General features: G+C 32.7%; 1 protein-coding gene across 2 annotated transcripts in view; it reads right to left on the bottom strand.

The window, feature by feature from the left end:
- Positions 1 to 12,005, bottom strand: part of LOC148618493 (lysosomal alpha-mannosidase-like) — a 34,106-nt gene extending 22,101 nt beyond the window's left edge. Inside the window, exons 1-11 of one of the 2 annotated variants that reach the window (XM_088577505.1) lie at positions 11,862 to 12,005; positions 11,167 to 11,269; positions 6,795 to 6,968; positions 5,973 to 6,166; positions 4,031 to 4,139; positions 3,027 to 3,124; positions 2,482 to 2,553; positions 1,835 to 1,951; positions 1,111 to 1,314; positions 737 to 809; positions 350 to 389 (exon numbers count right to left, since the gene is read on the bottom strand). In XM_088577505.1, the coding sequence (XP_088433631.1) occupies positions 350 to 389; positions 737 to 809; positions 1,111 to 1,314; positions 1,835 to 1,951; positions 2,482 to 2,553; positions 3,027 to 3,124; positions 4,031 to 4,139; positions 5,973 to 6,166; positions 6,795 to 6,968; positions 11,167 to 11,269; positions 11,862 to 11,948 (1,271 nt within the window). In that variant the 5' untranslated portion in view covers positions 11,949 to 12,005. Of the gene's footprint in view, positions 1 to 349; positions 390 to 736; positions 810 to 1,110; positions 1,315 to 1,834; positions 1,952 to 2,481; positions 2,554 to 2,799; positions 2,898 to 3,026; positions 3,125 to 4,030; positions 4,140 to 5,972; positions 6,167 to 6,794; positions 6,969 to 11,166; positions 11,270 to 11,861 lie in introns of both variants that reach the window. The other variant, XM_088577506.1, reaches the window with a different exon arrangement.
- Positions 12,006 to 13,299: the final 1,294 nt, after the last annotated feature.

Here is a 13,299-nt window from a genome sequence, read left to right as displayed (position 1 = left end):
CTGTCGTACATTATGATGCTTTAGACAGCATCTTGGTGAATTGATTTTTTTCTGTTTTTTTTTCTGTGGTCATCCCTATGTTTCGCTGTGCATATTGTTGTTTTGGGACCAGTTGCAGTCTGTCCTGTGATGTGAGGGTTTCTTCGTCGAACTTTGAATACCCATGGATGACCTTGAGCTGAAATTGTTTATCCCAGTTGGATTGTTGTCTTACTGATATATTCACCATTTTTATTCTCGTTATATTGAGTCTATCGGTATCGCACGTTGTCCTTATGTTGCCCCCTACTTCTGTTTTATTTCATTGTTTGTTCCTTTATTGTGCACTTGTAGATATCTTTTAACTTACGAAACAGCATCATGGTGTTGTGCCACACCCATAGCTTCTTCTGACAATTAAGAAAAAAATTTGTATTTCATATCAACTATTAATAAAGTATATGCAGACTACAGAACTAAAAGTCGTTTATTAAAATAATGTAATTTATTTTGCGTACATTTAAAAACTTTAAAAAAAATATCATATACAACTGTTGGATTGATGTAGAGAAGCTTTGATATTTCACCTACGGATTGACCGACTTTTGTTTATACCATATGCGGCCAAATCGAAAATATCTTGTTATGCTGTCATTTAGAGGATTGGCAATTCAATTTTTCAATACAAAACATTTGTATTTCTGTGGATTGAATACGACTTTTTATTTATGATTAAATGTAAACTTGAATTCCTTACTGAAGACTTCCACTTTCTTTGCCGTATTCCATTCTGCTTCAAAATTGCCTAAAGTGTCAAGCTGTTTACATACCTAGGTGTAAAAAGTGTAATAATTGTTTAAAATGTCGACCTGATCATAAACCTTAATATACAGCGCGTTACAATGATTTTTTTTAAACGGCAATGCAAATGCGGAAATCTATAAATTTATATGATTTTAAAAAGATTTATATTACAAAAAAATTCTTTTTATAATATACAATCAATGTATACAACTTATTCCAATGTTTTAATAATTTGACAGCTTTTAAGGTTTGTTAAGTTTGAATTAAGTAAAAATGCTTACTCTTTCAGAAAAACAAAAATAACAAATTCGAAGTAATTAAACGTACTTGTAAAAAGTTATTTGATTGGCGTACGTATCTTTTTAGCGCAGGACGACTAGTAAAATATCCACTCCAGAATTGATGCGCATTGCTGGCATATGGAAAGAAATCATCTTCCTTGCCATTCCAGATCTGGTTAAGATGGTTCTGTTGGAATGTGTAACAGGATGGAGTGGAATACAACAGATTCACCATGCTTCCATTTGATTGCTTAAACATAATACTTTACAATTATGACAGAGCGAAGTCAGAAGTTGTTAGCGTAGAAATCATGTCGTTTTGTTAACAATGTTATTAAATGTCAAATATTAAGCTAATCTGTACTATATTTTCCTTTTTTCCTGTGCATTTCTGTAGTTTTGTTTAAAACCACCACCAATTGTCCTTGCCCTGAATTACAACGAAAAGATAATGAAAATCGCAAGAAGTGTGCAATGGTATAACACGGGGTTTCTGAGATCACATTCCATGCAGAAATATCCAAAATATTTAGGCAGTAGCTGACTGTCTACTTATCCATTCTAATATAAAATAATTATTTATAATAAATTTTTGTTTTCATTTCTTTTAAGAGGTATGTACATATGTTTGAAATATGTACATCATTGTTGATTATACGTATGTTCCATGCGAGCACCAAACATGAAAATATATAATGTATCAAATAAATAAAACGCTCAGTAAAGCTTTGAATGAGTAACCCTATACGCATGGAACAAACCCTTCTTACCTTGGCATTGACATATTTTATTAGTTTGTCGAGGTTTTTATACCACGTGTGGGCGTTCTGATATTCAAAATCACTTCCCATTGTCATCATGATGTCCCTTGATTTGTAGTGTTTAGACTACAAAAATTAACAAACAAATAAAATATGAACATGACACTTTCATATTGTAACAAACATATGTTGATAAATTAAAAAAAGTATCAAGTACATGTATATACATATATTACAAATTTTTATATGCTGTACACGTATTTGAAGGAGCAAATGATACTACTGACTCACACTTGTATATAAAAAAACATCAGCTGTAAAATGATGACTTTCTATTAATTTGAATATGAAGGATAACTTTTCTTCGCTTTATTTTGTACTATGCATCTATGACTGCGCGTACAAAAAAGGTTCAGTATTCCAAGTCATGCGCTTAGTTGTTAAACGTACGTGGTCTAATTTTTGTTTTTAATTTTTCACAAGCTTCATTTGTTCATTTACAAATGTTAAAGGTTTTCAATTCATTTACAAGATACGTTAGTTGTTGTTTGTATTTGTGTCTAATATACTGTCTGTTTTATTTTACCATTTTAATATTGTTTGTGATCTTGCCTATCGAAATCATACGTATTGATAACTATTATAAAGAAAACTACCTGATCATGGACCGCTTTGAGAAAATCTTGAACTCTCTTTTCTACGTTGTAGTCATTCAATCTCGCATCATCCTAAAATATTGTTATACACAAATTTACATATTTATGAAATTCTCCACGTTATTAGCATTTTAATTCAAAATATTTCATTTTGTGCAGTTTTTTTTAAGGAAATCATTCCCTATAGTGATGGAAAATGTCATGATTTCTTAAAAAGTTTGTATGCAATATCGAGTGTATTTTGAAGCAGTTCAAGTTTAATTACATATAAAAAAAAACTATCATGGTACTTAATAATGAGTTATTTGAAAGACGAACCATCATTGGATCATCCCGACTTCCTTCATTCCAATTAAACCCTCCTGGTGGACCATAACCATTATACAACACACCAGTGAAAAGATTACCTAATTCTCCTGCAGTCAAAAGTATACAAACAGTGCCTTATTTTCTGTAAGAGCAGGACATGTCTGTTAATATATTTAAGGGTAATTTATGTAGGATAGTTCTAAAGGTTTTATGCGATATCAGAATAGTTTACTGACCATGATTGGATCATCACTACTACCAATCTCCCAGCTAAAACCGCCAGGTGGCTGATATAAATTGTAATTTACTCCGGTAAAAAGATTAGCTGCTTCTCCTGAAAGTTAAATCTTAACAGTGTGAAATGTTTGGTTTGCGTTATTTCTAATACAAACATATCTAAAAATAGGTCACTCATTTTTTAGGTGATGCTGCTTATTAAACATAGATTTAGAGAAATGTACATTATTATTATTATTACGAGCTAGATGTATCATCAAGATAGTATTTGACGTCATTAAATACTATAAGTTTAAACTTCTCTAAACTCTTCAGCTGTTCTACGTAATACTACTTTATCAATTAAGCCATGATAATGACAGATTTCTTAGGCAACAGGTTTAACCCATTTTTAGATACATGTTTGATTGCTAGATTTTAGATGTGAATTGCAGGGAAGAGTTTCTCAATGTATTTTCCGAAATGACAATGATTAAATTTGATTGATTCGTCCAGTTAAATATTCAATTTTATTTTTTAATCGGATTGTTTCAAAAACAAACAATTATATTTCTGTATGGAAAGTTTGTGTATACAATTTCAAATAAATGACTGCATTGCATCATTATTAATTTAATGTATCGACATCCAAACATTGATAAAACATTTACAATTACTCTAGTTGTTTTATTGATATGTATGTAAGTTAATGTGTTTTTGATTTCGTTTGTGCATTTCTATTTTCCATTGTATTAACATATTTAGCTAGTGTTACATAAATATTTGAAAAATAACCATATTTTTTTTAATGAATTAGGAGGTAACATCCGTCATGGAATACTCACTTATTTAAACAGTGTTATATTACCTAAATATAATGCATTAACGTAAAGATAGTTCGCTATAAGCTTATATTTTTTTATATAGATACATTTTAATTATTGGATTTATTTCTTATTAACATAGGTCAGCAGAAAATGTCATATTGAAAACTAGCACAAAAAGGTTTGAAACTATTACAAACCCAAGTTATTTGGACTGCCTTTCCAAACAAATTCCATGTTAGACTCGTTTAACCTCTTGTTTTTGTCTTGATAATCTAATCTTCCAAAGAACAATGAGTCATATCCCATCTACAAAATAGAGGCGGATATATGGGTTTCTTTTTTAAATAAACATCTAGATTGTTTTAAAATCAGTCGAGCTTTTTAATAAATGAGAAGTAACTCAATATACTTTTATGTCAACCAAATTATTCTTGTGTTTTTATTTTTTTTTTTTTTTGTTATTGTGTATGTAAGAAATAACAAAGATCTATTTATTTTATATAAATGCAATTAATTATGGTTTGTTTGACAGTAATGCAAAAAAAAATAATTAAATTAACTTATTTGGAAACGTTTTCTTTTTACTCATTTGAACACTTTGAGTGTCAATGCTACACCAGTTTTCAAAGACCCCGATGTAGCAAAAACATTGTCTACTATATATAATAAATATGTTGTCGTATCAGCAGACAAAGCCCAAAATAATATTGTTTTTGTCTGTAAAACGTATTACTTCCAATGTGAATTATCAGTGGTAGGCGTAGAAAATAATAGCAGTATTAAAACCTATAGTGCTACTACACTCTCCAAAGAGGTGGAAAACCATAAATTTGTTCTATCCTCTTTTGGTCTCTCAACTAAAGATGATGATTGTGAACTACCTTTTATGTACTGGAATCTTCTCATAAGTTCCATTAGAATCAATACAAACAACGCTATATAGCTGGGTCTGCAAAATGTACCACCAAACCGCTTTCAAAACTTTTGACCTCTATACCCATAACTGTCAAAGAGGGTCTCCAGCCGTATTATACATCGCATCTACCCCAAAGAACTTGAGATAAAGGACACTACAGATAATATAGACACATGTCAGCCTCTTCCTAGGCCTACACTTAGATATATGGTAAAGGAAAATATTGTCCAAAATATACGACAAACGCAAGACTTTTCATTCCGTATTGTCAACTTTACTTTCATCTGTGGTTACATCCCTTCAGCCCCTGCGTGTAGAGTTTCATATCACAACTCATAATATATCAGAGCTTGTCGTGCATACGCTACTTTTTTATACCGGTAGACTTCATTCAATTAGGATCCTCTTGCTAGTTGTAAGTGTTGCTACAAGATTGACTTCACTTCAGAAGTTTTGTGGTCGTCATAATGAACTCGTGGATCGTTACGGTGTATCCATATGCACCATGAGAACCGAATTGTTGAAGGTGTCATAGTTTTCTTTCCTCTTTCGTATACCTCGGCCTTGATTTTTCATGAGCTACTCGGCGGGTGTTTCTAGAAACCAGAGGACGTTTACCCTACTTGTACACCTGGTCCATGCTTCCAGTTTTAGTGGAGTCCGAGTTCCTCATTAACTTATGTTGCTTCATATGTTTTATTTTGATTATTTTATGTTCTATGTTGTGTGTGTGTTTGTTTTCCATGTTTGGTCTTTGTCACTAGATTACATTCTTTTGATTTCCCGTGGAGTCTTGATACCCTTGATTTCTCTTTGACAACTTTTTTGCATGTATATTCTAAACTTAAATATGATCAACTTGAAGTGTGCGTCGATGTACTTTCTTTACACATTTCTATTTCCTAAAATGAGTATGAAGGGTGTTATTTAATGTATATGTAAAGGAGTTGAAAAAAACGAAATATTTTACCATAAACTTTTTACTTAGTATACTTCGGCGGACTGCGTCATATTTGGTAATGAACAAATAATTATGTTCTATCTTCATTTTTCTACATGTCACTGTTTGAATGAAACTAAGAGAAGCAGAAGTCGCTCTGGCTTATACATTCCGTTGAAGTTTTGGACGTTCAAATAAAAGAACAGTAATTGTAAAAAAAAAGCTTGCACTTTTTTATGGCAAAATTTCGATCAAACAGAAAAATACGTTGGATTTTAATCACCTGCGCAAATAAGGAGGCTTGTTCCCTTGAATGACCAAATGGATCCACTTGCCATGCTGCTCGAGGTCTGCCACATACTCCAAAATTCTCTTCTAGGAACCTTAACCCTAAAGTGTGCTGATCAATTATTGCATTGTAGTGCGTGGATGCTTCATCGTTCATGCACCAACCACCTAAGACAAACTCCAATCGGCCTAAAAGTGAAAAGCAAACCTTATAAAATATCGATTATAATATGATGAATGCGGCTGTCACCGCAGTGTGATAATGTAAATGTTCATTTCACAAACTCATTAAAGCAAACACCAGTCCGTCTGCCATAGAATAATAGGATACTACAGAAAGCCTCTCTGAATGAACCCATTTTAAATTTCAAAAAAGGCGGTGTTAAATGTACTACACTAAAGAAAACTAGGCGTTCAACAAAATGAGTAAAAGTCAATTTCATTATTAAAAGTAACGGATTGGTGTTTAAACATTGCCAAAGAATATAGCGTTACAAGTAGTTAGAATTTGTTTCTTGCACGAGTTAAATTTACCAGCATTCTTGTCCCAAGTGATACAATTACGTTTTGCGTTATGTCCAAAATCACCACTGACCTCAAATTACAGACATGCAAAGTATTGCTTTTTGTTTTTGTTTGTTTTTTTTTTGTTAAATGTGAAATAACGGAAAAGTAGTATATTTTACAAAGAAATATTTGATATACATTCTTTCAACACCGGTCAAGTGGTGGTGAAATCTGCTAAACATGGAGAATATGTGTTAATCGTCAGAATAAATCATATAATTAGCAGTATATATTCTCGTTTAAGTTGTACCTTGATTGACGAGCTCTCTGACTTGGTCTTTCATAGGTTCGTCCTGTTCTCGCCACCATCGAGCAAAAAAGGCTATTTCTACATAGATGAAGCGTTTTGTTGGATCTTTAAGTAGTTCTTGAACGACTGAATCAATGATGTATTGTACTCCAGCGTTTTGAATGTCATTACGTTCTTAAAATAAAGAGGCCATATACATATCTTTAATCAACAGTAATTTCTATTACACAAGTGTATGTGTTAAGGGTGAGAGTTACAAATAAAGCATGCGAAAGTTAACTGAGAATGTGCCAGTTTTACTTTTAGAGTACCAGTAATCAATATGGTTATGCCATTATAAAACATATTAAAGTTGAGTCAATGCCTAGGTTATATTCAGAACATATCAGTCCCCAAAACCAAAGTGCTCTTATTAAATTAGAAAATAACATAATTCACTTAATCAATGAAAACAAAGTTTCATTGCTGTTCATGTATGTGTTTTAAAATTACAAAGTTCACAAAGACTCTTTACAGTCCCTTTCCTACAACCATAACACTCTGTTGTCGCCAATCTGCTGAACAATAAAAAGAATTGACTAAGTCATAGTTGATATTGTAAGAGTTGATGATTAGGTAGCCACTCACCCATGAAAATGTACATGGACAGGTGTAAAGCAGTCAATACCCTCTAGGTTTCACATCATATGGAACATTCTCAGCCCATGTCACAATGTGTTTTGGAAAAGTTTTGTGCTTTGTTTAATTTTTTTTTTGTTTAGTTATTGCATTATGCAATTGACTAAAACATCTTCTAGTCTTTTTTGTACTTGCCAATAAAGGGAAAACACTAATGTTGAAAACTAATATTTTTTTTAATATTTTTACAAGAAAGAAAGCTTGAATTAAAAACACCCAGTTGAAAATTGTCTTCCATAAAGTTTTATCTAGATTTATGAAATCGGTTTTTGTTTTATTTTGTTTTGTTTTGTTTTGTTTTGTTTTTTTTTTGTTTGTTTGTTGTTTGTTGTTTGTTTGTTTGTTTTTTTGTTTGTTTGTTTTTTTTTTTTTTTGGGGGGGGGGTGTTTATATCCACAGGTCCGCAAGTTGTTAGCAAATATGAAATGGCGAATTAATGAAATACATATAAACTTGTTATAAACTTGTTATAGTCACATTTCATGAAATGAACAATAACTTGAAAGTTAATGCTACTATTTATTTTGATCATCTCCTCTCAAAACTGACTCCACCGAATACCGACTTTTTATACAAAATATATGCATTAAGATAAACTCTCCAAAGTATCTACCCTAACTAATTTCGATTCTTATAAATTTCTTGCACATTTTTGCATTATACTGTATTTTTAGAGAGTAATCAAGGGAACCAAGGTTATAGCGGTAATCAAAAGAATGTAATCAAGGGACACAGACCAGACATGGAAAACAGACATATACAACAAAGAACATAAAGTAACTAAAATCATACATACAAAGTAACAAAAGTAAATGAGCAACTCGGACTCCACTAAAAACTGGGAGCATGGATCAGGTGCACCAGTAGGGTAAACGTCCTCTGCTTTTCTAGAAACACCCGCCGAGTTGCTCATAAAAAATCAAGTCCGGGGTAGACAAACGAGGACAGGAAAACTATGACGCGTTGAATAAATCAGTTTTTATGGTCATAACGATCGATCAAGTTCATGATGACGACCATAAAACTTCTGTAGTGATGACTTCAATATTGTAGCAACATAACCCTGTTCCAGAAGCCTATTTGTTAGAGTTCTAATGCGATACAAAAAGTCTGCGTAGTTTCGGCAAGATCTGACATAACGTATGAGTTGTGATATGAGCAGTCCATAAGCAGGAGCCAAAGGGATGTTGCCACAGATGAAAGGAAATTTGACAATTCTGAATGAAAAGTCATCACGTTTGTCGTAAAGTTTGGTCAATAATTTTCCTTTACCACCGATTTCTAAGTGTAAGTCAAGATATGAGGCTGACTTCACAGTGTCTGTAGTATCCTTTATCTCAAGTTCTTTAGATGCGATGTATCAAATCCCCGAAATTAGGGTTGTTTAAAGATAATACGTCATCTATATAGCGGAAACTGAGATTGAAGGATCTAGCCAAACGATATTCTTTCTTTCTGATCAGATCAACTATAAAGTGAGCCTCATAAGAGTGAAGGAATAGGTTAGTAAGTAAAGGAGCACAATTTGTTCCCATTGGAATGGGAACTAATGAAACATTGTTTGTATGGATTCTTGTTGAGTTTAGGAATCCAGTACATCGACGGTAAATCACAATCATCGTCCTTGGTAGAGAGACCAAAAGAGGATAGCACAGATTTATGGTTTTCCACAGTCTCTTCTTTGGAGAGTGTGGTAGTAGTATAGGTTTTATCACTGCTATTATTTTCTACGTCTACCTCTGATAATAACATTGGATGTAAAACGTTTTGCAGACAAAAACAATGTTGTTTTGGGCTTTGTCTGCTGGTACGACAACATATTTGTCATGTATAGTAGACAATGTTTTTGCTATATCGGGGTCTTTGAAAACTGATGTATGCTTGGCACTCATTGACCTACTTAAAACTTTCATTCGTTTCAAAATTAAAGACCTCACGGCCTTTAACCACTCTGACAGAGAATCAATGTCTTCTTGTTCTCGTTTTATCCATTTTCTTTCATAGTCCTCGACGGCATTCATAAGAACTTTAAAGTTATAATTCCAATTTATGGAGCGTAGTTCACGGCACTTGGGACATTTAGAAAGGATATTGCGCAGAGATTCGTTTTCGATGATGGTTAAATCTCCCGTAACGACGTGACCAGAAGGACTATATTTGAATGGAGAGGTTTTTTAAGAACAGTCAGGTGGTTTAGCCTTGAAGTCCTCAACCTCGAGGTTCTGCAATCGCCTTTTATAATTGAAAATTTTGGATGCAATGGGTGAAGTATAGGAATATGAAACAATTGATATGGATTTGTCTGAAATATGTAAATTTGTCTAAAAATATGTATGTAGTTCTGATGAAATTTAATGCACTTATTCCATATAATAATAGAAAATCTTTTTTTATTCACATAAAAAACTCAAATCAGAGCTGTAAACCACAGCACTTAATACAGAACTAGAATTACTACAAGTACTAAGTAATATTTTCTATATAATTCCAGACATATAATTGCACTCAATCCCAAGCATTTAACTCAAATCTGTAATTTCACAAAAACCATTGCACTACATTAAAATCCCAACTACACGTTAATTGTATCGAATCCAAAGATGTTTCAATAATAAAATAAACCAATCCGAATAAAAATATCTACCCAAAAGAACAGACAATGTGAAGTCAGCCTCATATCTTGACCTACACTTAGAGATCGATGGTAAAGGAAAACCATTGAACTTGCTATGCAACAAACGCAATTACTCATAATATGTCAGAGCTTGAAGTAGATACGCGTACTTTTTTGTATCGAGGAAGACTTCGTCATCATGAAGTCGTGGATCGTTATATTGTATACATCTACACCATGAGAACCAATTTGTTTTTCGTGTCTTCGTTTTCCCGTCCTCTTTCGTAAACCTTGATTTTTATGAGCAACCTGGCTGGTGTTTCTAGAAAAGCAGAGGACGTTTACCCTACTCGAGGACCTGGTCCATGCTTCCAGTTTAAGTGGAGTCCGAGTTCCTCATTCACTTTTGTTGCTTTATCCGAATTATTTTGGTTATTTTAGGTTCTTTGTTGTGTGTGTGTGTTTTCCATGTCTGGTCTTTGTCCCTAGATTATATTCTTTTGATTTCAATTGGTAAGTTCAAATTCCCTGATAGCTTTGTCAATCCTCTTTACTGTTCAGCAGATTGATAACAAAAGAATGTCATACTTGTAGGAAAGTCACTGTAACATTTATACAAAAAAGCCCTTCAAATAATATCACCTACTCGCAAAATATATTTTGTTCTTCAAAGCTTGCGCTCTATATTTCTGCAATGGAACACTACCCTATAATCTCCCATTTGTATACAAATTCTTTAAAGACCACTTAGAAGCAGTATTAGTGGTGTCATTATGCCTAAACTATTGCATAAAATTTAAAATTTAACATCATTTCAACCGATAAAAAGAAATTAAAATAATTAAGTTCCCAAGATAAAAGGCACGAAACAAAATAATTAAATCTACCGCTATACATTCGGAAGTTTAAGTTTTAATGTTTTTTTTTTATTGTGTTGAGTGAATAACAAGACTACACAAAGATTAATTTGTAACGATGAAATATCAGCAAATTTGAAAATTTGAGCATATTTACTGAATTACTAACAAGACATTGGAAGACATTCTAAAAATATTCGACAAGACATGTTTATCCCATTACCTCCATAGTAGTATTGGTCGACCGTTTTCAGCCAACCTACATCATCATGAGTATGAGGTACCAGATGAACATTCAACATCTCCTCTTTGACAGGGTTACAACTCTAGATAACCATAAACATATCCCATTATGCTGATTAAATAAACACTTCAGTATACTGGAGAAGATATTGTTTGGTGTAAAAAAAAATATTCATTTTCAGAATTTAAATTAATCTGTACATTGGCTGATTGTTGATTTGGTTACAAAACGACTAGTCACTATATCAAATATTAGCAACAAAATGAATATAAATCAGCTTTTTGTCAAATATATGTATTTATGATGCATTCTGAATCACAAAGAAAGTGATCGTCAACCTATGCAGTATACACCTCGACAACATACTTATCATAAATCGCCAAGTATGCAAGAGAAAATGTGTCTACATTTCAAAACAAAAGAAACTAAAAACAACAGATTACGCTTACTAATGCAGCATATCAAAACTTTTGTTAAGTCATGTTTTATTCAGTTTTTGTTTCAGTTTTGCTTTTATTCTCTGTATTATTGATAATTTTCAATGTTTTCTATACCATGACGTAGTATTTTGATTAAGTTTGAGTAGCTGATCATCCAGAGACGGTAATTACATGTAGTCACAAGTTATATAAAAGTAGATCAAAAACAGTGATATACAACATAAAACAATTTACCAAGTATCCACATTGATCCTGTTTCGGGCGAGGTTCAACCCCCAGGAACAATACAAACAACACCGCCACATAATACCAAACTTCCATTGTTGATCATGTGAGGGATACAAAACTATAAGATAAATCGAGATTAAGATACCCTAATCTGATAAGTTCCCTACACTAACTTTATTTTATCTTTTTGTATGCTTACGGGTATTTGAAATAAAAGGGGATGGCAGCATTATATTATTTACTTTTATTTTACTGTTGCATGTAGAGTATCACTTATGCAATTTTCGTCATAAAAAGTTGAGAAATTTATTAAATACGAAAATAGTTTCCTAGATCAAACTATGCTAAATGCAAAAGCATGATTGTATTTGACGTTATTATTTTATTATGGGATAGTTGACAAACAATACACAAAGAAACATCTAATAGGATTCTAAAGAAGGTTTTACAAAGCACAAATATGTAAATATTACTGTAAGTTTAAACGGAGTTTGGTCGGAGTAATAGTCATACGAGGTTTCATCATTCCTTATTAACATTATGTCCTCTTTTAATATTATATAACACCTGAAACTGACAAATAATGACTTTCCTTTTAACCTGACATGGCTTTTAACGAACAGTATGACTGCTTTCTTGCTAGAAGCAGGAACTCTCCACCTGTCTAGAGTGATATAATTTCAAATTTGTTTTTTGATGTTCGTGTGTAATCTTCATTTGTTTTGTTTTTTTTTTTAATTTGTTCATTTCGTTCTTCGTGTGCTGTAATTGTTGGTATACACGATACTAACTTGTTAAAGATTTCCCCTTATATTACTACTTTAATCATGTCATGTTAAAAGTGAATATATTAGTAGACTTCTTATGTTCATTATATACTTTATATATGATATATTATATATGGCTGTATTTGTATACTGTTGCAGATCATCTCGGCCTTACGCAATACCATCAGATGTTGTCCTTATGTTCTAGATTTACTTACGAGGAAATATAGCTTTCGGTTAACGAAAGCTATATTTTATAGCATAGTTGACCGAGTGGTCTAGAGCGTTGGACTTAATGCAGGCGGTATTGCCATAGATGTCAAAGTGAAAAGGGGGTTGAATCCCGCTGAGGGAGCAACTAAATTTGCGTCGCAAATCTGCAACCTTGCAGACTTGATTATATATATATATATATATGTCTCAGAATGTGACGACTCTATTCGCTACACTGCTCTATCGGATCAAATCGATACAGGAAAGATAATAGAAACTTATAGAAGTGTCTGAAAAATTCCCAACGACGTTAGAACTGTCAAATTTGCGATGCAAATTTTTGGTCGTTCCCTCCGCGGGACTCGAACTCGTACCGCTGTGACATCTATGGCAACACCGCCTGCACAAAGTCCAGCGCCCTAGACCACTCGGCCAGCTAGGCTATATAAAAATATAGCTTTCGC

The sequence above is a fragment of the Perna viridis genome, chromosome 4 (assembly GCF_037379345.1).
Source record: "Perna viridis isolate PV_CMFRI_1.1 ecotype Kerala chromosome 4, ASM3737934v1, whole genome shotgun sequence".
NCBI classification, from domain to species: domain Eukaryota; kingdom Metazoa; phylum Mollusca; class Bivalvia; order Mytilida; family Mytilidae; genus Perna; species Perna viridis.
This window is presented reverse-complemented; position numbering and strand designations above follow the sequence as displayed.